Source organism: Ruditapes philippinarum, unplaced genomic scaffold (genome assembly GCF_026571515.1).
Source record: "Ruditapes philippinarum isolate M1 unplaced genomic scaffold, ASM2657151v2 ctg1033_1_1_1_1, whole genome shotgun sequence".
NCBI classification, from domain to species: domain Eukaryota; kingdom Metazoa; phylum Mollusca; class Bivalvia; order Venerida; family Veneridae; genus Ruditapes; species Ruditapes philippinarum.
In genome coordinates, this window is record NW_026854271.1 from 81,708 (window position 1) to 109,508 (window position 27,801).

At 32.0% G+C, this 27,801-nt stretch overlaps 1 protein-coding gene across 1 annotated transcript; it reads right to left on the reverse strand.

The window, feature by feature from the left end:
* Nucleotides 1-1,232: 1,232 nt before the first annotated feature.
* On the reverse strand, nt 1,233-27,600 carry LOC132739598 (collagen alpha-1(XII) chain-like). Its single transcript, XM_060727344.1, has 20 exons — nt 27,470-27,600; nt 26,513-26,564; nt 25,314-25,379; nt 23,705-23,950; nt 22,903-23,058; nt 20,962-21,117; nt 20,222-20,269; nt 19,869-19,904; nt 19,297-19,436; nt 16,175-16,283; nt 14,597-14,773; nt 11,952-12,089; nt 5,492-5,594; nt 4,761-4,789; nt 3,993-4,253; nt 3,458-3,576; nt 2,894-3,083; nt 2,292-2,462; nt 1,633-1,764; nt 1,233-1,389 (listed from the first exon to the last, which is right to left on the reverse strand). The coding sequence occupies exons 2-20, from the start codon at nt 26,556-26,558 to the stop codon at nt 1,322-1,324; spliced, it is 2,391 nt and encodes a 796-aa protein (XP_060583327.1). The 5' UTR covers nt 26,559-26,564; nt 27,470-27,600; the 3' UTR covers nt 1,233-1,321.
* Between the last annotated feature and the right edge of the window lie 201 nt (nt 27,601-27,801).

Consider the following 27,801-nt stretch of genomic DNA (forward strand, 5'->3'; position numbering starts at 1 on the left):
TCAAATTGGGCCTTGAAAAAAAAGCTGTTTCATTATTTTAAAGTAACAACTGCTTCCTTCACCAATTAAATAACATCATAGTTCTAAGTCAAAAAAATCAAGAGACAAAAGACAATTCATATACAGTGAAAAGAAATAAAGAAATGATACTTAAGACGATGTGTTTTCTACGAATAGCATTCACTGATATTTATTTGTTCAATTGATCGTTAGAATAATCGTTTGTAATATCAAAAAAAAATCCGGTTTTTTGTTGTTGTTGTTTTGTTATTTTTTGTTTCTCTTTTAATTCAACATCCCAAACAAGCAGAACTAAAAATATGGTGTTTGCTTTTGCGGGCGCTACTTTTTCTGGATTGGCGTTTTATAACTCAAATTAATGTTATGTAAAACATATTTTGTGTTGTTCTAAACACTTTAAAGCGCAGAAAATAATACCTACTTGCGTTATTTGGCAATGGTGGTCCTTTTTTGAATGATACATTTGGAAAAGAATACAATATTACGCCAGTGGGCCCCTAGCCCATGCTGCGTATGCTGTAACTGTTACACCCATAGAGAACCACCGTAAAACTCGTTACAGTTCTCAGTTTGATTCCCGCAATGTTAGGAGCTGTTTAAAATGAAAACAAACTTTATTCTTTTTACTTTTTTTCCTCTCGAGGTAATAAAAGAATTGGAACTTCTAAAATATCACTTAATGTAAGCATAATAATGCTATATAAAACATCCATAGTTCGCTCCTTACACACATTTTTTTATGCTTAAATGTAATATTCATCAAATGTTGACTTTACATTCTGTCATTGAAGTCACCTGTTGATAAGTCGTACCTGGTTTAGTAAACGCTTCAATGGCCATTTTAAAATATAAACACATTTCAAATATATTTATGTACAGAACACAACATTTGATAAATGTAAGCTTTTCTGTAATAATTGTAATAATTAATGTTTAGTTTACATAGAGTAATATAAACACATTTCAAATATATTTATGTACAGAACACAACATTTGATATATGTAAGCTATTCTGTAATAATTGTAATAATTAATGTTTAGTTTACATAGGGTAATGTGATTTAAAGACATGTTAATGATATGAGCCGGGTCATGACAAAACCAACATAGTGCGTTTGCGACCAGCATGGATCAAGACCAGCCTGCGCATCCGCGAAGTCTGATCAGGATCCATGCTGTTCGCAAACCAAACCAAACGCAGAACGTTAGTTTTGTCGTGATGCGGCTCATATAATTTTTCATATGTTAACCATTAGAAATAAGTAAAATGTAAAAGGGTATGAGGTAAGCCTCGTGATTTTTACATACCTTCTGTGGCCTTGGCAGCCTGTGTTGTTTTAGTTGCTTCCGTTGGAATTGGGCCACCACCTGGAATAGATCAATTTAAAACATTTATACGTAATGTTAGAATATAACTGGAAGTGAACAAAAAAGTTACAACAAAAGGTATCCTTCGGGAGCAATGAAGTGAACATTGCAAACTTGATTTTTTGATTCAGCACGATACCTTCAACACAATAAAGTTTTGGAATCAATAAATCTGAAGTAAGTCGTATAAATATAAAAAAAACGGATCAGAAGTATATAGAAATAAAATGAATTACGGCTTACCACAAAATCCGCAGTATTTTGGACAGTTGTGTTTTGTCCAGCTGGTCAGAGAGACGGAGGTGCATATGTAAGTACCATATTCTGGGCAGTTATTAAGTCGGTTTGAACATGTTGGTGGAGTGGTTGCTGGACCTGTAAAAGAAACGATGAAATATGTATAGCTAAAGATACACGTTCTCTAAAATCAGTTTGCACCCTTTTGATAATAGAATTCGAAGTACATACAGAATATTATGTTATAGTAGCTTTCTGAGACTATGTATTTCGCAGCGTTGGAAAATTGCTATATTGCGAGACAAAAGGTCGAGAGGAGAGGTCAGCCTTCAGTAGCACCCGTTCCCGTTTCCAAATACATGTACTACGTAATGCTGATCTAAGATGGGAACCAAATAAGTATATAGTAAACATATTTATTATACTATTATAATTATACTGCAATATGTTGCATTAAGAACCGTCGTATGTACACATCTGTGGATGTTTCTAAATTGAAAATTTCACCATTACCACGATAAAATGTTGAATTCTGCTTAAGCCGGTGCTATAGGGCGTTGAACTTTCTATTACCGTCCATGATCAGGCTCAATCAAACCGAGCCTGCACGATTTTCAATTTTGCCGTGTTTTTCTCTCTATTTTAATAATTATTATAATACCCACCTCTACAGAATCCACAATGGGCCTGACAGTGAGCCGTTGCCCATGGTTTGTAATCATAGCATATGTCGTCACCATACTCTTCACAGTTTTCTACTTGATCAGTACAGTTACCAAGATCTACTGTGGTAGGTGGAGGTAACGTAGGCTGTGTTTGAGGGGGTATTGGAACCACTAGTGAAATAAATGTAAAAAAAGGCTACTGGTTATCATATAATGAATATGCAATATTACAAATAACTGCCAATTTGAATCTTTTTTTCTTTTTTTTTACCATTTTACACTTTATTTTTGCTTTGCACGTTTAATTATTTTCAAAGTCGGATATCGTTAATTTCTACAATATAAAGTTATCGGATTGAGAATTGTATCATAAAAAATTATTGTACTGTTCACGCAAACCTCATAATTTATAGTCACAGCAAAGAGAGTTACATAAGATATCTGAGAATCAACAAAACTCTTTATGTCCAATTGTCCAATTTACTTTGTTCAAATATGGAGGCAAAGTAGTAGACAACAAAATATGAAGTAGTGACAACAACACCGGATAAATTCATGAAAACCGTAATCTACCTATGTATTAGTATCACATGATAACTTACATCCACACGCCACTGTAGCGACAACCGTATTCAGAGTCTGTAGAGCTTCAAAGCTACCAACTTCGTATATCAAGCTTCGATTGCTGTTTTGGTCCAATGTAGCAATTGCTGTCAACTCATTAACATCAGTTCCATTCCCCACTCCAATCGCTATAATTGTGATGTTTCCACTTTGCTTTGCCAACATTGCCTAAAGTAAAACAATGTTTCAAATTCAAACATTCTCTGCATTGTATTTTGAACATATGAGTATATAGATGTAACAAAGTTAGCAAAGCTTCCATTTCTATTCTCTGTTAAAAGCTTCCTGTTTTATTCCTAAAGTTTAGATTGAGCGTCTATTGTGGCTATTTGAGTACCAAAATCGTCATTTAAAATCTTGTTTCTGAAACTGTGTAACAATTATAACGTAAACGATGTTTCCAACAGAACATTTGTGGTTGATATGTATGGAACGAAAGAAGATGTAATCAAAATACATTTGGTAATACATTGTATAGAATGACACTGTTCTTTTATTGGTGTCCAGAAGTGTCGGAAAACAAACCGGGAAAATCAGAGTACCTGTTGTCGAGTTGCTGTTTTATCTCTGGAGTATCCATCAGTGATTACAATAGCAATGTTCGGATCATTAACACGTTCATAATCAAATCCTTTCAATCTAAGAAGTTCTAAAGCTGCCCCTGTAACATGCAAAGTGTATTTGCATAACGACAGTTCAAAACATTAAATGGAAATAAGTGTCTCTTTCTTATGCAGTGTGGAAATATGTTTTCTATAGTGAATTGAATTTGTTTATATATATTTATTTATTTATTTTTAACGGACCGTGTTTATGAACAGATGATTTTAAAATAAGAATTGTTGGAAGTTAAACAATCAAATGAAACCTTCGCGTTTTTAATTCATTCATTTTGTGAATATTTATTTAAGAAAAAATTAGTTACGCTTCACAATAAAACTGTACACATCCCTATATCACCGATAGGGGTGGTGATGGGTAGGTGGGTATAGATTTATTGTCAGGAACCGCTCTCCCACCAAAAAAAATAATGATAAAATTAGAAAGATAATATTTGTTTACTAGAAAAATAATTACCTGTGTTTGTTCCACCTTGTGTGTAGACAATATTATCAATGGCAGTAGACAAATCATAGCTATTATTGTATCTGTTGAGAGGAAACTCTTGCCTAGCATCACTACTAAATGTTATAACGCCGATACGAGTAAAATCTGTTCCTATATCAAACACGTTGACGGTCTGTTTCATAAAGTCCTTTATCTTTATGAAATTGGGTTCACCGACACTCCCAGACGAGTCAACCACGAATACGACGTCCGCAACTTTGGCTAGGCAAGCTGAAAAAAGATATTACAGGAAAACTTGAATATAAATGCGTCTGTAAAACATTTTACATGTATAGTACATGTAGTATCGCCAATATTGCAAATATACCATGCTCATGCCCCCCCCCCCCCCCACAAAAAAAGATAAAGAGACATATAGTTGATTTAGAAGCTATGAATCTACTGGTAAATAATGATACAATATATAGATAAATAATGTTATGTTAATTATGTAACAAATAATGTGGGAAACATACAATTTTTGAAATGTTATTCGTATTTTCAAATACATATAAATTGTTGACTATGAGTTCTGATTGCTTCTGTTACGAAACAGTAAAACGATTTATTTACCTAGGATTCTAGTAATTGAAATAAAATATACTATCAGTTTTTAAAGATATGAAGATAAACATATTCTTTGTTACAGATTTGATCTAACTGCTCACTATTGGCACAATGTTTTTGAGCACAATTTGCAAAAATGTTTTTCATGTTGTTATCTATAGTTCAACTTACTTGGCGTTGTAATCTCGGGGGTGAGAGTACTGAAAAGTAAATTTCAAAGGTAGTTTAAAGTTGATAAAATACATTAGACATAACCATATGTTTTGACAACTACACTAATCTTGATGAAATTACAACTTCTAAATTAAAGATTTTACCACCAATTTATTTATTTTATAATATTCAAAAGGAAATGACACTTGAAAAAAATACAACTTATAAATTAAAGGTTTAAAAGCAAATTTAAATATCTTCTTTTTTAATTTTCAAAAGGAAATGACACCGAAGTATGTTAAACATCTATCAACACTTTTATCATCTGCGGAATTAGGAATGATAATTTTTTTTTTGATCATTGTCATTTAATATTTTCACGCTAAACTAACATGACCTTGTCCATCCAAACATTTTGGAAACAATACTTAAATAGTTTATAGAAAATTACATATGTAATACTGACTGAATAGGGAACCGTGCAGACCAATATCAGACAAGGAGTGATGGCTGATCTTAGCGAGCACTTACTGCATGGGTAAAATTAGTTTATTAGCACCAGAGCAGGCTAAGGGTTAAAAGTATTACACGGAACTACAAATGAACACTACTTTCTCAATCTACTTGTCATTATTATGGTTCTATATGATATACTTTCATTTTGTTTTTACACTTCTGATGTCGATAAATTGATGCAAACAAGAAGAAGATACAAAGTCTATTTGAATTTTAATACAGCGTCAACTTACGTTGGTGCTAATGTTTGTGTGGGTTTCATCGTAGAGGGTGTGGCCCATGTAGAGCTGACAGGTGTTGGTGGTACTGTATTTACAGTCGTCGTCATAAGAGGCACTGAAATAACAACACTATTATATACTTTTCTTTAAAAGCGCTATGATATTAATTTTGTCTACATATGTCTAAGTTTTAAGTATTATATGACTCCATATTGTTTTGTTACAACGTAATATTGTACTGTTATAATTTTGAATTAATATTGAATTGATTTAAGCATAACAATAACTACATGTAATTACGCTTCGAAGTTTGTTTACATTTTTTAGTTATCTATTTTTGGCTACTTTTTTAGCATCAACATAACAATTGCTCAGTGGTTAATTATGATCTGTTATTCCTACACCACTGTTTTATATAGAGACATGCATTGTTTCCTGTTTTCATCGTATTTTTAATTTGATTTTGCAATGTATTTCTCTTAAATTGCAATTTTTTGTATTATATCGATCGTTAAAATATTGTATTGTATTTATGTTCCTATGAATTGTATTTATATTGCATTTATATAACTTGCAAATTTTTATCGTGTCGCATTGTTTTTAAACATGTATCGTTTGAGTGTTGTATCGTATGATATCTTATTTATTCACGCATGTAACAAATAGTAACACATACAACAACATATACACCATATACAAATTCTCTCGGTGTATACTAACATCTGTACAAAGATAGAAATAAGATAATAAAGTTTCAAAATCACGGAAGTTAAAAATACTATATTTATTTCATCTGTTAATTTTCTTTATTTGTATTGGTCATTTTCTTTTGTCATTATTTATTTTTCGAATAAAACATTGTGTACACAACACTTACCAAATAAAAGTGATTGTGTTTGTAAATACATGTACATTGTCGCATGTCAAATATGAATATTTATATCAATTCGTGTTGTTCAATGTCTCAAATGCTACTAGTAGATAATTTTTCCATAGAGAATCTACATGGTTTTTTTTTCAAATACATTAAATATTACTCCACATGACTTGAATATAAGACAAGGAGTTATTTTTACATCGGAATATGATTGATTCTTTAACAACAATAGTTTTTTTCTGTAACCTCAACCTGAGTCACGAACTAAAACCACAATTAAAATAATAGTTAACGTTGATGTTAAGCTATAAGTTATATATATATATATAAGATATAAGTTAAGTTATTCAATAGTAGGTTAATTATCGCAAGTTAAAATATGTATTACAATTTAGCCATGATCTTATGAACCAAGTTTTTTATTTGAACTACCAATCTATAACTGTGGCGTATTGTAAATGTTTTACTGCGCGAGGTATGATGTATTGTGTTAAAGTTATAGAAACTTAAATACCAATATTAAAGTGATATGAAACTAAAGTGTGCTGTTATTCACTTAAGGCATATATTTCTGAATATGATTAATACACATTACACGAAACATATAAAACAGCAGCGAACGCACTCCTGTACAGTATTGGCGTATTCATTAAGTTAATGGACCAAATCGATACAATATGTTACGTAACTCGGATTAAATGATGAATGTATTATATAAGATCAGCCGCAGTTACATCTGATATAATATAATTGCTATAATGTCAAATATTGACATTAAAGACATAAGTTGATCTTAAAGAACTATGAAAATAACCTTAAGTTATTTTATCAAACAAAAGTCGTTACAATGAAAATGACGAACACACGGTTTTTTGACAAGTAAAGCTTCAGGTCGAAAATTCTTTTTTTTGACAATTTTGTTAGTGTATTGGAGAACATAAACGTATATATCACATAACGCGGTTTGTTTCGTTTGTTTCATTTTACGCCTTTTTCAACAGTATTTCAGTCATATAGGCGGGTAGTTTCCTAACCATCGTTCCTGGAGAGTTACACCAGTACTAGACAACCTTCCTCCGCGCTAAACTACCAACGCATCTCCCGGGGATCGAACCCACGCCAGAGAGGTACCTGGATTAGAAGTCATCGACTCTAACCCCTCGACCACGGAGGCAGTTTGTTTCCAATTTATTATTCTAAGACTGACCTGTCAAACAGAAATTTGTTAGTGTTTTATGAGTTCTAAAGGTGTTGTATATTATACTCGTCACACACCATACAGACTCACTAACGGCTTAATGATCATTATTTGATGATTATATGATAGGAATATAGTAAATAAACTTAAAATCTGTTACGAATATTTCAGATGTGGTGCAAATAGATAAACAATATATTAGTTTGAAAATCATTTTACATCTGATTTGATATGATATTGTTATGAATAATTATCATAATTATGATGTATAATAAGCAAGACATGGATGATACCTTGATAATATGATATTATTTCAATAAATGAATGAGAGTAATAATAAATGATTTTGTATCAAACAATAAAAAGGTCATTTTTCATATTAAACATGAATATGAGAACAAAATGACATACAGTAAAGATGTATTACAATCGTCTGCAGCTAGACTATAGATTGCCTGTTTGCTGACTTATTGGATAATTACGCAGTTTATTCGCTAGCGAAGTTCAACAGTAGTGCTATGAAAAGCTTTGGCACAAGATATCATTTATTGGTGTTGATGGAAAATATAGTGAAAGGAAAATTAAGATTACAAGCTAAAAATGTATATAGTTTACAGGGTCTATGTTATTTGTTTACACACGAAATTCAAGACGCTTCACTGGTTACAAAACTGTAATTATACAACATGCACTACTTCACGTGACTCATGAAACAGACGAATAAGCAGCTAAGCAGACGACTGGCTGTTTACGTATTGATCGAAAAGACGCATTCGCGATCTCTCGTTCTTACAGGAAGTATTGTGGTAAGCGATAAACTACTTAAGAATATGTGTTATTTTATGATGAATACGTATACATGTGTAGGAAATAGTTAATGTTTACACCACCTCTTTTTAAATCTTTAAACGAAATGGTAATAAACTTTACAATTTGAGTATTGGCGTGGATTTATATATAACTCACAAAAGACATACAGATACAGGAAGAAAATGGCTGCTTGGATGGTATTACAAATGGTATTAAACATAACAATTTGAGAATTGGCGTGGATTTATTCATAACTCACAAAAGACATACAGATATAGGAAGAAAATGGCTGCATGGATGGTATCATGGTTTATTTTGTGTCAAACATTATTCGTGTTCTGTGGCACGAACATATCTCTAGTATATGGAAATACTACTTCATCACCGTGTACAGTGACACCGGAATTGCCGGACGCTGCAAAGGCTATAGCTGGGTTAGCAAATGACGGGAAGCAGGTAGTGAAAATACGGGTGTCGTTCAAAGGGGTTAACAACATGGACCCTATGATAGAAGAACGGTATAGCCGCTGGATGATAACTACGACTGTGACAGGAAAATCCATGCTTATGCTAAAGGAATATTTCGATGCAATGTCACTGTATACACTTGGACTAAAAGTAGGCAATTATAAAGTTAGTCTCAAACAAACTCCTAACAATTGTCTAAAAGATAAAGGTCCCGGTGAAATTGATACCATTTTAAGGCTTGGATTTTTAAATGGTTTTGGAGCAAGTGATTACTCCCTGCCAGCAGGTGCAGAACTATGTAATAAGCGAGTCGAGACAGGAGACGAAAGACGCCTTACTTATGTCTGCTGTAAAATGAACGCAGAAAATAAACTTGAGTGTAATGGAATAACAAGAACCGCTTGGATTGAATTGCTATTTGCATGTATTATCATACTTCAAGTCGTTGTAATGCTATACAGCCCTTTGTACCTGCCTGGCTTTATGTACAAAGCAAACAGCATCTTCCAATCTTATATCTATACAGCGGAAGTTGACAAACCGTTTAGGTTTAACGTGAAAATGATACAAGAATCATCAGATGTTGACAATGGCTTTATCAAAGCTGATGTGAAGGATTTCACACACCTTCGGAAGCTCAAATCTCAGTTAGAAACACTTGAATCTGAAAAAGTTCATAGTTTTTCCGTGAAAGGCATGGATGTGTGCGTAAGGGACAGTAAGATAGTAGCGGAGGGCGATGCACCTGTCTCTTTACTAGGATTTCTGAGGGACTTCATTGTCCGATGCAAACTTCGGTATGAAATAAAATCAGTTGGCGACTGTTGCAACGAAAACATGTGGCGCTTATTTCCGTGTAACACAGATTTTAAATGGTACCAATGCATGAGTGGATTGATGATGCTTCTTGCAGCTCTGTTTTTCGCCATACCATGGCTTCTGAGAATCTGGTTTTATTATCTAATGGAAAAGAAAGAAGTTGACTATGAAAAACATTTATATGATAAGTACAATATCACAAGACCATACCCGGGAAATTTAATCACCTATATCTCTCCTACGCATGAGTTGTTTATGATAATACATATTTTGTTTGCAGTAGAGATCATCGTTTATTTACTGATACCTGGAACATTTAAAGAAAAACTTAAATATACAGTACGGAAATGTTTCCGAGACACAAGGGACAAGTCGAAAACTGATGCATGTGGAATAATGGCCTCTCACATGCTGCGTCCATTAAAAAGATTTGGAATTATAGGCTGTTTACTGATGCCACTGTGGTTTATCGTTCTTCCGCTTTATCTTCTTGTGGTGTTACTTGAAGTAATTCCAATTCTCAATTTATCGATTCGACTTCTTATGAATCTTGTGTTCTATACCACCAAGGTAATTAATCCGAATATATGTAGAAGTACTGATAAACAAGTACCCAGCAAATTGAATTCATGGATGCAGAAAAGATTTGGTGATGTTTTAGTCGTTAATGAAAACGAAGAAAATAACAGATTGAATAAGTTTTTACATCTTATAGCACTAATCATGACTTTTATAACCTTGTGGTTTTTCCTTATTATCTTAATTGATTGCATTGCGTTCTATGTTGAATGTATTGTATACATTCTGGTTGGATTTATTCTTGATCCATTTATCGTTTTGAAGTACGTGTCGTTGATTTTACTGATATTAGTTTATGGGAATGAAAGCTTCAGTGGCGTTCACAAACGGTACGCAACATACAGTACAGCGATAAATGGCGAAATCCAAAGCATGGTCGGTGAAAAGATGACAGATGAAGCATCAAAGGCAATTGAAATTCAAGAAAACACTGCATTTAGAGTACCACCAAAGGATTATGTTCCTGAACGTATATGTTTAACAACTGATTCCGAGGGATTTTTGAAATGGAGAGTGTCAAGACTTGTACTTTTCTTAGATAAGACGGATATTCCCTATATTCCAACATCATTTTTGTTCACGATGGGACAAATGAACCATTTCCAATGCCCTGGCTTAGTGCACGTGCTCTACTTTAGTGCTTTTTTTAACTTTATTTGGATAATACTGTTTCTCGCTTTTGTCTTTATAGTGATATTCGCTTTTGGGCAGGCAAATGATGTTACTTCAGCTGGTCAGGCTATAGCCGCTCTTGCAACTGGATTCTTTCCATTAATTCTGAAAAAATTTCTTTTCAAACCGCTAGACTATTCTGTCGACAGATCTAATCTTAATTGGAAAAATATGTTTGCGAATGCCGTACAAGTTTACACAGAGTCATGGAGCATTGCCGATGTTATCTTAACGGAAGCGGTTGGAACTGAATTGGAAGATGGGAGTTTGGAAAAGGTCTCAATGAAAGAGGTAAACGAGACAGACAAAGTCGATATGAACAATACATCTGATAACAGTGACAAACATGTCGACAACAATGTGATGGTAACAACAGACCATGAAGGAATAATATTAGACGATAAAGTAGATTTAATCGTTAAACGTGGAAGTGATTCTGAATGGACTTTTTATGTACCTCTTCCTCCACCTGAAGACTCTGATGTTGAAGCGTTTAAGGATGAAGAAACTATTTTATAAAAAGAAGCTTAATGCATAAGATATTTATGTATAGATGTATCGTTTATGTTTATATGTGTATATGTTTTCCAATTGTATGCTTATTGTTGCAATGTCTATCTTGATTAAGAAGGTTGAAGAAGGAACATAAGAACTGACCTAATATTTCATTCTTTTTCACAAAATACACACCTTTACAACTATTTTCTTCTAATTATGTTTTAATAACAATTATTTCTGTTATGCAAGTCAAAGAATAAATTTGTCACATTAAAGTATGACACTATGTTAGGTAGTAATTTGATACAAAATAACGCGCATTCGTTATACGATGACATAATTGCTAAATTTAAATTATTGATTAAAACTGACAGAAAAGCTACCCTATATTTACTGAAGAGGTCATAGATGTTAAAGTAAATATAAAATAAATGTATTATTAAAACAACCAATATCATGACTGCATCATTCTAATTAGCACAAATTTTGAAATCTTGCCAAGATCTTTGTCACAACTTAATATGTATGGTGTGTCAGGTAAATATTCTTACCTTTGCAAGTCGTTTTTGCTACGCTATTCTCGATGCTTGACAGATCAGTGAAATTGGCGACAAAGAATACGTAGTTGCTGTCGGGGTCACTAGAGATATAATTCAACTCATTCCTGTCAATCACATCCTGACCAATACCTAAAATTATATGACATTCATGATTAGAACAACTGTTAATTTAAGATGCATTTTCTTTAAAATACATGTTGGTTACACAACAGTCATAGAACTTTTTTGTTTGAGTGTTTTTGATTTTAATAATATATTTATTTCGCCTAATACTTTTGTCATCAAAAAGTGCATTATGAGTCTGTGTAATTTGTCAATTTTATAGACTATTTTCGACTGAATATAACTGTATCTGTCAAATAAAGTTAATTGATTCGGAAGACGCATATATATATTCTTAAATTAGTCAAGTTGAACGTTTTCAACATTAACAGGCTACAAGTTAGTAACTAATTACAACAGTTGTGTGTTCCTTTTGTTCAAAATAAAGTATAACTACATGTTTATGTTTATGATAATAAAATGTTTCAACTCGATTTATCGATGAACTTTTAGTCACCATTACGTGCCATACCTGTTTTTACTTTCTTTACTGAACCATCATCCACTTAGTGTACCAAAGTGTTTTCATTTATCATTTTCATTAACAAGGGTAGATACTATCGTCATTTTTGTGTTATACATTTAATTCAATACAACAACATTAAACATGTTAAAGATTATTATGTTTTGACATTTTATATTATCTATATATTTTGTATATGTTTTACTTTTTGCTTTATTTTTTTATTTAAACAAGTGCTAATTTGAATAAAAATGCTCAAACTGTACAACATAATTATGTACAAAATGTCACAAAGCTATGATATTTGAATAATTACGCTTTTTATTTGATGTAATAACTATATTTTTACAGATTATTTATGATCAATACAATTCATTTGAAACCACCAGTGTTTTTATTACCGAAACAATCAATGTTATAAAAAGCTACTGGTGTAGGAATACGTAATAATCTATGCGGATGGATTTTTTATTAAAATGTTATCAATGTTATAATTATGAATGAAGGATTTTTTAACTGAGGGTTTTTTTCTTCTAAAAACTTCTTTAGAGTTGTACATCAAATACTTGTTTTAAACCTTGCAGTTTTTTCTATCAACACATGATGTTTAATTCCTTCTACTTAAGTACATTATATATTTCCAAAATATCTTTGATTTGTACGTTTTACTTTTTTCAGAAAAACCTCCAACTGATTCAATCAAGTTTTGTGTCAATTTAGTTGTTTTCCCCATACAAGGTTTTAATAATTTTATAATAATTAGGCGTGCGTTTTATCAATTTTAGATGGTAACATTTAATAATCGAAGTATTTTTTACCTCAGTACAAAAATTGTTTTTTTATCTTTTTTATTTTTATTTATTTTTTTTGTAAAGAAAAACTTTATATTTATTAAGAAAATACAGGACAAGTAGCTTGAGATTTTTATATTGATATTATAGTTTTTAATGTTCTATACAGTGTGCCTTTTTCCTGTTAAGTGCATTTTCTTTATCACCCCCATTACTTCATAATAAGCATGTATTGTGTCATTCATTTCCATTGTTATCTTGAGAAAAAATCGGGCTATTGTGATCGCTAGTCGTCCTCGTGAAAAAATGTTGTCTTTACACAAAACATGATTTAGCATAACTGCTTGTGATGATATTTGCGCAACTATACGAAAATGTGCATCTTACAGCTATAATGTTGAAGATATAACCTTTTTTACTAAGTACTTTTGTTAAAAAAGATTGTTTATTCCGTTTGATAATTATAAACTATCACAGGTATCAACACAAAACTTTGAACGTTAGTTTAAATGGTTTTATAATTCATCCAGCTATATTTTTGAATGTTACTTTAAGTTAACAATATGTTTTTTATTACTTACTGTTGATTCTTTTAAAAAAAATTAACCATATTTTAAACTATTTTGTCCATCGTTTACCTTGTGGTATAATGATAATTATTTGCTATATACATGTACATCTCTTTTCAACAATTTACCAACCCTTAAGACCGGGTGTGGTTTATATTGTATTGCATCTATATGCGTGTCCTTTGTTTAATAATGCAAGTCGACCATTAATGTAACTATATTTTAAGTTCATGTAAGTCAATATTTAAAACAAATTCCTTATATTATCTTGCTACCTGACATGCTGTTTAAAAAATATTCTTTTTACAAACATATTTCAAAAGATTTCAAACTTAATTCGATGTTGAACATTTTCATAAAAATGCCTTGTACTATTTTGTGTCAATATATTTAAAAAAATTTTAAAGAACATTTGTTTGTTGGTCTGTTATTTTTCCCTCACCAGTTTTCTATAAAAAATGTACATGTGTTTGAGAATGCATGATATTACACAATCAGTGCAGTTTCATAACCGCTCAGCCAGCGTTTCTCTTTGAACCATATCATACAAGAGTAATGACTCAATTGATTAACTTTCTCACTGTCACCTAGCTTAATTTGCTCTAGCATAATGGTCCTGATTCAGATGTTATTGAAAAAAAAAGGAAATACTAAACATATACTATCGCTAATGTTTTTGGTTCATCTATATCCTTTATCTTATAAACTTACCAACAGAGAAAACTGTTGCTCCTGATTTCTTGAGCCTATCAGCAGCAATTTCAGTAAGGTCAGGATTTGTGGACAGGCCATCAGTCACGACTATAGCAATGTCGGGGGCATCTTTTCTCTCTCCTTCAAATCCTTCAAGACGCAATAGATCTAGAGCTTTGTCAGTCTCCGTATTTCCTGAAATAAGTAGAATATCGTTTTATACGTTATACGGGCCTGAAATTCAGTTTTGCGGAGTCTTCACAGTATGTTCATTTCAGTCCATAATATCAAATAACAGAATATCACAAGGGACACTATAAAAACGATTAATTACGTAGCGATAGGGTGTAAGCTTTTACACAAACAGTAAAACAATGATGATATTGATTCGATTAATGTCAGAAAGTTTGTTCCTCTAAATACTTGCATTTCGACTAAGCTTGTTGAGTTTTAGATATTTTCATAGTTTCTTAAAGCTGCATCACCTCCTTAGGAGACAAAAAAATAATTCAAAAGAATAACATTGAGAACAATGTACAAGATTTTAAGAAAAGTCTTTATATAAATAATGATTATTTAAGACATAATTTTCGTAGTATATACAATTAATGAGCATTTAGTGCTCTTTTTGCATATTTTGACCTACTTTTTGGTAATTTTCGTATTTTTTTAGTGCCGTTTTTAATGTTTAAATTATTTCTTTGTTCACGTGACATTATTTTACATTTTAATATATTTTCAAAATTTTCATGGCAATTAGCATGATCTGGAGACATGCTGCTTTAAAGGAGTCAACCGCTGTTGAATCGATTTAATTGCCATATACATATATGTTGACAAATACTTGTTCTCTTTTTTGGACAAATAAATTGTTTATTGATGTATTATCATAAAAATACGTAGGTGGTAGCTGGTAAACCACTTAGTGATTTAATGATATATGAGATGTAACAGATTATATTGCTTCGTCGGTCGTAATATAACTAACAACAACAACAATATACTGTTTAACGTTACAGCAAATTACGACGAGAAACAGTATTTATTTATAAATTAAACTGCTGTATAATAAGTTGCAATTAACCGTCATTATCATGAACACATCTAAGATTATCGGCTTCTTAGATTTAGCAAATGACACTAGTTGGATTTCCAAAGCATTAAAATGTCATTGCTAAACACGAAAGTATCTACATGTGTATTATATTTTTTTAAATAATTTATAAGACAATTTATAACCTTGATTTCAAGGAAGGAAAATTAACGTACATGTAGTTTACTAATCACTCTTTATAAGAAAAGTGGTCTTTGTCGACAGATGATGTTTCGGAACAGGTCATATCAGACAACTGCCTTTCAAATGGAAATGGTGGCCTGCGTTGGCTCATATAAAATAGGTTCAGTTAAATTAGAGGTGACTTTAAATTCGGTCTATGAATGTATGTCACTTCTTGTTGACATTACGAGTATTTTGTATTAACGAATACGTTAAGAGACATGTAAATAACTTGAAGATATAAAATCATTGGAAAATATTATAGATGGCTTGAAAATATTACAATTATGTTCTTGAAGATGTTACAATAGATAAATCACCTGGATAGTAAGGTATTTGGTTGATAGCGTTTACAAGAGCCAGCTTGTCGTAGTAATCGTCCAAATTGATACGTCTTGTCGGGTAGTTACTGTACGTGATTACACCAACCTGAAAATGACGTATGATACAATATAGGCATGAAAGGCATAAATAAAAAATAATGCAATTACAGCTTCGGGTTAGAATCCCGACAGAGACTGGGTTCTTTCATGTGAGGAAGCTATCCAACTAGCTTGCGGAACGTCAGTGGTTCTACTCAAGTGCCCGTTTGTACCTGAAATAATGCACGGAAGGGCACCCGAGGTATTCCGCCACCAATAAAGCTGGAACGTCGCCCTATGACCTATACTGTGTCGGTGTGACGTAAAACCCAATCAAACCAACAAACAACATACGCAATATAATTAAGGCATTGTTACATGTTATTACAAAATTTATGTTAATAAGGATACTTTCTACATATTTTTACACAATTAACGTTTATTTTGAAAAATTGCTAAATCACTAACACCAACAGCTTTGAGTCGTAAACAACAGTAGTGATATGTTGTACAAAAGTATACACACTTAAATAATTTAAATCATTGACAATAGCTTTATATAAACTATAATCAGTAACGTAACCTGGCCACGTATCAATAAGTTTTAAAACCGTTGAATAGAATTGTAAGCATTTAAATCATTACGAATGCAGATGAGAAGCTTTAAATCAAAACCCAACATTATAGAACTGTACCTATCCCAGTCATTTGAAAAGATAATCTTATAGGATATGCCTCGATTTTAGTGGTGCAAAGGAAGGTTATACATGAAGAGAAATAATTTTAGGTAGATTTATTACCCTAAGCACATACGCGTTTGTACATAATGAACAGTATTTTATAACATTCAGGAACTGGCATATATTTGACCATTTTTAAAAGTTGCATGTCTCTAAATGATCCAAAATATTTCAAGAAAACTTAAATTCAGAAATATGTACTAAGATTTTAAGAAATAAAACGAAACAAAATTCAAGTAGTAATTTACATGTCTTGTGCGGTTAATGACTGATTTTGCAGTATTTATACACCATATTTCTACTGCGTTACTAACGAATTGCATATTTTGACCCCCTTTCTTGTGGTGGAGGTAGGTAAATTTACGTGGATTGTAAGTGTCGTTTGCAATGTGTAACTTACTTTCTTTGTTCACTTCACAATATTCCACTTTTTAATTCATTTTCAAATTTCGTGAAAATAAGCATAAATCTGTAGGCATACTGCTTTAGGAAGCATACACAAATATGAAAACCTTCTATTACCATTACAAGTAAATTGATCGCCTCTGGTAATATTAAACAATATTAAAACGTTTCTGATATTGTATTTGAAGATCATACAAAGTTCGGATAAATTATGTTATGTAGTTGTCTTTCTGCTATATAATGTATGTCTGTAACCCTAGCTTAGCACGCGCATATTAGATTAAAGAGATGATTTGTTCTATTCAACTAATTGAAAGAAGCATTATAAAATTTGTATAGCTTTAACAATAAAATATCAAATTCACTCATACATATATAAAAAGGGTATACGAATTAAATTTGTATGATTGGCGGGCTGTTGTGTCGTGTTTTACTGTTTTATAATTACATTGTACATTATCTGACTAAACTGTTGCTGTAAAAGAATTGTATATTTTGTATTTCTTAGTCAAGTACAACTGACAGCACAAATTATGTGGTACATTTAGTTCAATCTGCAACAACTTGTCATTTAATACGATCCCGTTAAATCGTACATTACCTTTGTATACTTGACTTTAATTTTGAGATAGCGTGCAGTTGACTACAGTATTGAGATACCTTACATTATCTTAGTAAAGCTTTCTCTTATGTCGAGATAGTATGCATAACCTTTGTTAAGGTGACTCCTAACTCGAGAAAGCGTACATAATCTTAGTAAAGGTGACTCCTTACTCGAGAAAGCGTACAAAATCTTAGTAAAGGTGACTCCTTACTCGAGAAAGCGTACATAATCTTAGTAAAGGTGACTCCTTACTCGAGAAAGCGTACAAAATCTTAGTAAAGGTGACTCCTTACTCGAGAAAGCGTACATAATCTTAGTAAAGTTGACTCCTTACTCGAGAAAGCGTACATTATCTTAGAAAAGTTGACTCCTAACTCGAGAAAGCGTACATAATCTTAGTAAAGTTGACTCCTTACTCGAGAAAGCGTACATAATCTTAGTAAAGTTGACTCCTTACTCGAGAAAGCGTACATTATCTTAGTAAAGTTGATTCCTAACTCGAGATAGCGTACATAATCTTAGTAAAGGTGACTCCTTACTCGAGAAAGCGTACATAATCTTAGTAAAGGTGACTCCTTACTCGAGAAAGCGTACATTATCTTAGTAAAGTTGACTCCTTACTGGAGAAAGCGTACATTATCTTAGTAAAGTTGATTCCTAACTCGAGATAGCGTACATAATCTTAGTAAAGGTGACTCCTTACTCGAGAAAGCGTACAAAATCTTAGTAAAGGTGACTCCATACTCGAGATAGCGTGCATAATCTTAGTAAAGGTGACTCCTTACTCGAGTAAGCGTACACAATCTTAGTAAAGGTGACTCCTTACTCGCGAAAGTGTACATAATCTTAGTAAAGTCGACTCCTTACTCGAGATAGCGTACATTATTTAGTAAAGGTAACTTCTAACTCGAGAAAGCGTTCATTATCTTAGTAAAGGTGACTCCTAACTCGAAAAAGCGTACGTGTACATCATCTTCGTAAAGATGACTCCTTAGATGACTCCTAACTCGAGATAGCGTATATAATCTTAGTAAAGTTGACTCCTAACTCGAGAAAGCGTACATAATCTTAGTAAACTCGAGATAACGTACACTACCTTGGTAAAGTTTACTCCTATGTCGAAATTAAGTACACTATCTTAGTAAGGTTTACTACTATGTCGAGATTGTGTACATTACCTTAATAAAGGGTGGGGGAGTCCGTGGCCGAGATGTTAAGGTCGTTGACTTCAAACTGAAGAATAGTTAACTCTTATATCAAGACAGTGTACATTATCTTAGTAACGTTAACTCCTAACTCGAGAGAGCGTTCATTATCCTTGTTAACATTACCTTAGTATAGTTGACTCCTATGTCTAGATAGTTGACTATATTGATGACAAACTGCTTCACCCTTTTAAAGTTTGTTACCCCTAAACTTCCGGAAGAGTCTAGCACGAAAACAAGGTCGGCAACAGTACGATTACAGTCATCTTAAAAGAAATAAATTATAAAATGTCACGTGAGCAGATTGTTTTAATCGATGTTTCAAAAAATTAGCTGAATGATAAAATATATTGTTTTTATATATTATTAGATTAAATAAAGCTAAGAGTTTGCTCAGGTTGGCACTTTATATACATATGTTCCTAATACTTCTAGGTGAGATAATTGAAGAAGAAATAAGGCTGTTGTTTTGTAAATGTACTGCGTTGTTTTGGCATTGGTATCACATGGTAAAGCTGATTTTGGGTACCCTGAAGAAGGCTGTTAAGCCGAAACGTTGGTTTATTGAAGGGAATTATAAGAATTTGCAGCTGACTACTTATTTTTTTACTATTTATCATATCGTAAAGAATAGCTTATAAAATAATTTTAGATTCATTGAATTATCTGAATTATTAACGTAATTGTTTGAAATTTACCAGTGGTATTTGTTGTTGAGGTGATTATTGAAGGTTCTGAAAATGAAAACAAAGAGACAAATTAGATATATAAACATTCGTCAGGTTGTAACAAGTACAATTATGTGGAATATAGTTTATCACAATCAGTTATCACCATGAGTTATCATTATGAGTTATCACCACGAAATTGAAAGATATATATTGATATAAATTCTGTGCTGAAATGATAAAAATCTTGTTTAAATATTCTAGTTTCATTGTGCCATTGAGACCTATTTTATCCACGTATTTAACTATTTTAAGATTTTTGTTCGAAATTACAATAGTCATATATCTTATATTGATTATCAAAACAAAAATAATATACTTACGTGGTGTGGTAACAGGAGCTAGCGTTGAAACAGGCGCTACTGGCGCCACTGTAAATACAATATGGTGAACACAATTTTTGACATCATTGAAATAAATTTATATTAAATTATTATACATGTAGTGCTATAGTATAAAGCAGATTATGTACCTATAGTTTTATAAACTATGCTGTAAGTTTATATAACCCGAGCTTCTATCCCAGGGTTATATGGCTAAAGACTGTTATAATCTGTCAGAAGACATTAAAACGAATCTACAATACACTTTATTCCTTTACTTGAGAAGAAATTACTTCTGAGATTTAAAGCAGTCAAAACAAAGTTGAAAAAAAGCAGTATTGAAGGTAGTTTCTGGCAATCTTATTCCGTTGCTGTACAAATTGTTCTTTACCCTAAAAAACTTCAACTTCAAACTTTAAAAATACCTCCTATTTTGGAAGAAAATCACTTTTTACTTTTTTCATTGCTTGCGAGCGTGGTCTAAAATTGTAAGTTTACATAAAAAGGCGATAAAACTAAATACATATATTCTATGAGCCATCAGAAATATTTATTTGATTAAGTCTGACAAGCAAGTTGAGCTCATGAATATTATTTGCCAACTCCGTCATTTCCAGACTATGCAAGCTTATCCACGGAAAGAGGCGATACATGCCGAATATTCACGAGTATGAAATAATGCGTACTCGTAGTCTCAGCGTTATGCGGAATCGAATAAAAATCACTTATATTGCTCATACCTTCACACGTTTTCGAAGAGAGGGCGGAAACAATACCAGATAAGGAGCTGAAACTCGAGACTGTAAAAACGTGTTCACTGTATACCGGCGATGCTATAGACTGAAGCTCCAGAATGTTGACATCACCCCCGACTCCAATACCGAACATGACAACACCTGCGGTAAGAAAGAAATACATTTATAGAAGAAAATTATTATAGATAATGGTAATGATGTCAATTTGTGACGCCATCACATGACTGTTATTTATGATATCAAAACAACGCATTGATAAATCATACAGTCTGCAGTGCTGAAACTGAATTCTGAAGAACGCAGATTTTCTCGTTAATCTAAAACAGAGGAATAACTGCTTCAGACCCCCAAAGTGGTGACGTCGTCAAAATGGACGACCGACTCTAGCATTGGCAGAACATTGCTTTTGTATATTGACGAGCGTGAAAGGATGTATCTTCTGGTCAGACATCAGCTGAAGGCTACAACTCATCATATACCAGAATAACTGTTCGAATTACTCAGCAAAATAAGACACAATAGTTCACTTCACAACGGAATCAATAGGCACAGCCATAAACTACAAATAATGTTTTATATAAGAATAAATTAATGCCATTGCTGCAGCTGCAAGTTGATTTAAACAGAGTAAAATCGATTTTGAAATACAAACAGGTAGCACGTATGTATACATGCTTGTAAATAAATCGGCTGCGTTGCGTCTCCTTGGTTACGATGTCTGCGCAAACAAATATGTCGATCTATAATTTCTTTAAAGCAACGCTTTCGGTCATGTTCTTTAAAATTGTTTGAACGTAATAAAGTAAAAGTTAAATTTGCAGATTACATCGTTTGATAGATGATGATGAACTGTTACACTGAAATTTGTTGTAGGTAATAAACACCAGTAATGCTTTAAAAATATGCAGATATGACAGTGTCCAGGCTTGCCCTTGTAATAATCTTATATTTTGAAATAGTGGTTGTTTCTTTGTTGTTATTGTTTGTTTGTTGTGTTCCGCTTGTTGTGTTTTGTCTGTTGCCAAGTTGAACATGTTCAAATAAAGGTTACTGTTAAAAGCCTTTATAACCGATAAATATCCTTTAATAGCCTTTATTATTTAATGTTGCTCACAATGTAGTGAAGTTTTTGTCATGCAATTAAAGGAACAGCGGATCAGCCATGCAACATATAAGCTTACATTTTGTGATATATTTGAGCCGCGTCATGACAAAACCAACATAGTGGGTTTGCGACCAGCATGGATCCAGACCAGCCTGCTCCTCCGCGCAGTCTGATCAGGATCCATGTTGTTCGCTATCAGTTTCTCTACTTGTAATAGGGTTTGTAAGCAACAGCATGGATCCTGATCAAGGCGCGGCTCATTTATAAAGGGAGATAATAAAATATCATATTGATAAAAGAAAAAGGAAAGCTCAATGGCAATTATAGGTTTGATTAATTTTCCGCTATGTTCCTTCAGTTAATCAAAATATTTCACTTAGTGCAACGAACAGTGTCAAGACCGCATTTTAGAAGTCAGACAGTTCATTATATATTATTAATTATTATAAAAATCTCTGATCGGTCGTAAACGGTTGTAGGCATAAATAACCGAGCCACTAGGCGAGAGATATCTATAGCAAATATAGCCATATAATCTATCAAGAATCTTTATAACGGTTTTATAATACACCATACTTCCTATATTTTACAGAGAAAAATATCATATTTTCATATATTTCATAAATTGACATTTGCCACGTGTATATTTCATATAAACGTCAAGTATCCAATGAAAATCGACTTTAATATGTAACTAAATTTATTTTCTTCCAATGGGGTATACTTTCTATGTCAAACCTTCAATTTGAATGGTTACGGTTAGTAATATATACATGTATATATCAATAATAGTTAGCTTTTTACCTAAAAAAAATATTTACCTTGTGATTTAAGTTCGCTGGCAGATGATGCTGTAAGATTGGTGTGGAAGGATTTACCATCTGTTATCACTACACCTATATTTGGAACATTTGGCCTTGACCCTTTAAAACCTTCGTCCTTGAGCAAATAGAGGGCGCTGTGAGTCTCTGTGATACCTTGAATATTAACACATACATTTATGTATAAACATTTGTATACTGGTAATGTTGGTGTTAAATATAGGTCCAAAACTGATATTGACTGTCCGTCTCATTCAAATACATACACACGATTTGTAACACCAGAGGAGTTTCTTAGCGCTATGCTTTTATTTAATTTTAATACTTTCTTTCTCAGTTTCTAAGCAAGTGTCAGCAACAGTTGAACAAATAGATTGGCATTTTAATTACAACTTAGATAATCATTTGTTACAAATATATAAAGAGAAAACTTTGTTTCGCGTTACTTAATGTAAGTTGTGAAATTGTCGTGCTTTGATTTTAGAACTATCTGTTTTTTGGTATCAAAAATTTTGATTTTAAAATGTTAAAATTAAGTTGCTTACAGCAATAAGTCTGGTTCGTTTAAACAAGACAATATGCAATATGTATAAGACGAAATATAAAAATACATAAATAAAATACAGTAAAGAAAATAATTATTTAAGGCTAAGACATTTTCCATTATTGATGCAAAATAATTATTATAATGGTCGCTTTCTTCGCTTTAAGTTGAAACAGTGAGAGAAATGTAAGCGTATAAAAGCAACTATTTTGGAGGTTTATAACCATGTAAAGGTTCAATATTCAAGTGCATTTATACCTGGTATATAAGGCACAGAATCAATCGCTTTCAGCAGAGCGTCTTTATCCGTATAATCATCGAGTCGTAACCTGATTACCGGATATCGGCTAAAAGTAATCACGCCAACCTTCGCATTGTCAGGTCCGACGTTCAAGTTTTGTACAACAGACTTCACAAAAGTCTTGATAATTTTAAAGTTGTCTTCTCCTACACTACCGGATGAATCGAGGACAAACACAATGTCGAATTTACTGTCACTACAATCTACAAAATAAATTAGAAAGTTTTAAAATTCTTATTTAGCAAATCAGTTTTTTTTATTCGCAAAAATGGCAAAGCTCACTAAAAATAAGACGCAAAAAATCCTTGCAAACAAAGTATCGCTATGGCGATAACAAGCATAATTTTATGTATATGGCTATTATGGTAACAAGTAGAAACTTATGAATATGGCTTTTGTGAGAACAGACATGAACTTATGAGTATGCTATCACAATAACAAAGTATGGCTATCCATTAACAAACACATGAATATGGCTATTATGGTAACAAGCAAAAACTAAAGTATGCTGTCACGATAACAAAAATAACTCATAAAAATGACTATAATGATAACAGGCATAAACTTATGAGTATATTATCACGATAACAAGCTATAAATCATGAGTATTGTTATCACGAAAGCAAGCATAAACTTATGAGTATTGTTCTCACGATAAAAATCATTTACTTATATGTATTGCTATCATGTTAAAAACATAAACTTATGAGTATTGCTATTACGATAAAAAAAACATAAACCTATGAGTATTGTTATTACTATAAAAACATGAGCTTTAACATGAACTTATGAGTATTGTTATCACGATAAAAACATGAACTTATGAGCATTGTTATCAAGAAAGCAGGCATAAACGTATGAGTATTGTTATCACGATAAAAATCAGTAACTTACATTTATTGCTATCATGTTAAAAAACATAAACTTATGAGTATTGCTTTCACGATAAAAAACATAATCTTCTGAGTATGCTTTCACGATAAAAATCTTAAACCTATGAGTATTAATATCACAATAAAACATAAACTTATAAGTATTGCTATCATGATAAAAACATAAACGTATGAGTATGCTATCACGATAAAAACATAAACGTATGAGTATTGTTATCACGAAAGCAAACATTAACTTATGAGTATTGCTATCACGATAAAAAACATAAACTTATGAGTATTGCTATCACGATAAAGAATAATCTTATGAGTATGCTATCACGCTAAAAAGCATAAACCTATGAGTATTATTATCACGATAATAACATAAACTTATGAGTATTGTTGTCACGATAAAAACATAAACTTATAAGTATTGGTGCCACGATAAAAACATAAACTTATAAGTATTGTTATCACGATAAAAACATAAACTTATGAGTATGACTATTTTGACATATTCTGCCGACTTTTTAATACGACTATAATAATATAACTTACATTTGTTAGTTCTAAATGAAGAGAGCAAATTTTACAGTATAATCAGAACAATTAAAACTTATTGGTGAAAAACTGATTATTGATGAGTAGTCGTACAACTGGCAAAGGATATTAAATTTTTTACCATACTTACTTATTGATTGAGGCATAGGGGTCGTCATGAGGGGAGGAACAACCATAGTTTGACCATGACTTGCATCTATAAATAGATAAATTGTTTATTATAGTGACATGTGTTATACATACAAAAAGAACATATTTTCAAAATAAGATAAATAAGTTAAGTATATGATGACAACATATACATGTATGTTAACAATAAAAAGGAATGTCTAAAATGTATGAATATAACTGATGTTGTCTGGTCTTGAATGCCTTAACAATAAATTTTGCCGTTTTACGAATAGAAGAACTGTATGAATATGAAATGCAAATATTGATGTTCATAAAACATTGGCGTTTTAGATATGTATATCAGTCCTAGGTACAACCATATATATTATCAAATAGCTGAATTAATTTGATTTATTATAATGCTATATACAAAATACTATAGGCTCGTCATTATGATTTTACAGATAAAACAGTGTGATTTAGAGCTAATTTAAACATGTAGGTTCCGGTATGTAGCATTTTAGGCAACGTTGTTTTATGAAATATCAAAGTTATATAATCTGACATTGATATAGTACTCTTAAAGTATCGCATGAAAATCGCACGAAGATCCAAAATGATTGCAGTTTTTTTTTCTGTTTATGTCATAAGTTTATCAATTAACAGACAGAGTGCACATGTAATTGATCTTTACGTTTAATTTATACCGATAAGTGAATTTAAATTATGAGGCTAGACAAGTTACCTTTATAAAAAAATCAAGTGAATTTCTTAAGGTTGTTAATTATTGTCCAACTGGGCATGTGAGAACAATTTAACAATAAAACATAGTAAAGTGAAACCCGGTCATAACCTTTTCGGTAAAATTGAGTCTGTCCCCATCAGCCCCACCCCAACACACACACACACACACAAACCCGATTTCTGTGTTTCGATGATTACGACTGTTTAATGTTTCAGTACATAAAAATAAATACCGCCTCCGTGGTCGATTGGATAGAGTCGATGACTTCTAATCCAGTTACCTCTCTGGCGTGTGTTCGATCCCCGGGAGATGCTTTGGTAGTTTAGCACGGAGGAAGTTAGTCTAGTACTGGTGTAACTCTTAAGGAACGATGGTTAGGAAACTACCCGCCTATATGACTGAAATACTGTTGGGAAAAGGCGTAAAATGAAACAAACAAACAAACAAACATAAAAATAAATAAGTATATTTACCTATTAGATACACTAGAAGTAAGCAAAGTATACTTTGAACATACATATTGTTCTGAAAGAAAAAAGTAAACGAATTTGATAGCAGATATACATTTCTTCAACACCTAAATTCTTAAGAAGGGAAGAGGTTTTGTCCCATTTCTTGTTTCAATGCATCTAAAGTTTGATAAAGTTGTCTGCAGACCAAAGTTGATATTTGACTGATATTTGTTCTGAATAACCTGACTATTGACCATCTCTGTTGAATTATAATAGAATTTATTTTACTTTCTTATGCAAATAAGCATTGGTTTTCGAATCCGCATTTGTCTTTTACTAAACGCACAAAATTATAGCATAAAGACAACGACAACCATCTCGTTTCTTTTGTTCAATATTGAAATAATAAATTGTTCGTTAAAAGTTTCTTTATGAAATTATCATCAATTTTTGAAATTGTTAATCACAATTCTCAGTGTTTTGGGTTTACGAGCAAAGCGTTAATATCTTTTAATTGAATTTACATCCGACGTTTTTATAAAATGAGATCCCTTGCTGTATGACAAAATTCCGACCAATTATTAAAGTAAAGATATAAAATATATCCAAATAATGTTAATAAAAAAGACAGTTTTGTAGACTTAAAATGAAATTAAATTGTTAAACAACGCTAGCTTGTACTTTGTCCATGAACTCCTGGATCAGCTCAGGTCGACTCTAGGTTATAAAACATTGTTCTGAGCTCAGGATTTCTGTTGGGTACTGTTCATTTTGCGCCAGTTTCTGAACAATTAAATACATAAGCTTAGGAATTTTCTCTATATCCTCGGCCCCTGGTCTATTAGATATGAGAAAATAACGCATTCTATAGAATACCTTTTCAAGTTTTTTCACTTGGTCCTTGTCGATATAATATAATTATTACTTGTATTTTATTGATTTTCTCTGAATAAATATGTAATGTGTAAATTCACTCACCCTAAACAATTGTTAAACTACTTAAATCAATCAATTAAACGCCTTACTTTCCAGTTTATAGCACTTCACTACGGAACTTAATTAAACTGCCCGAAATGTTCTTGCATCAAGCTTTTTGTAGTCTCGAAGAGTTTTTGGTTTTTGCACACTTTAACCAATGATTGCAAATAAATGAGGATCATTTAAGGACATGAGATAACATCTTAGCACCTTTTGGTTTAAGAGACGAGCGTCTGGTCTCTAGCACTGATAACCTAAATGTTATACAAGACAACTTTCTAAATGTGCCACGCATAATCTTACGTTATTTTACGCAGCAACCCCGGATTTAA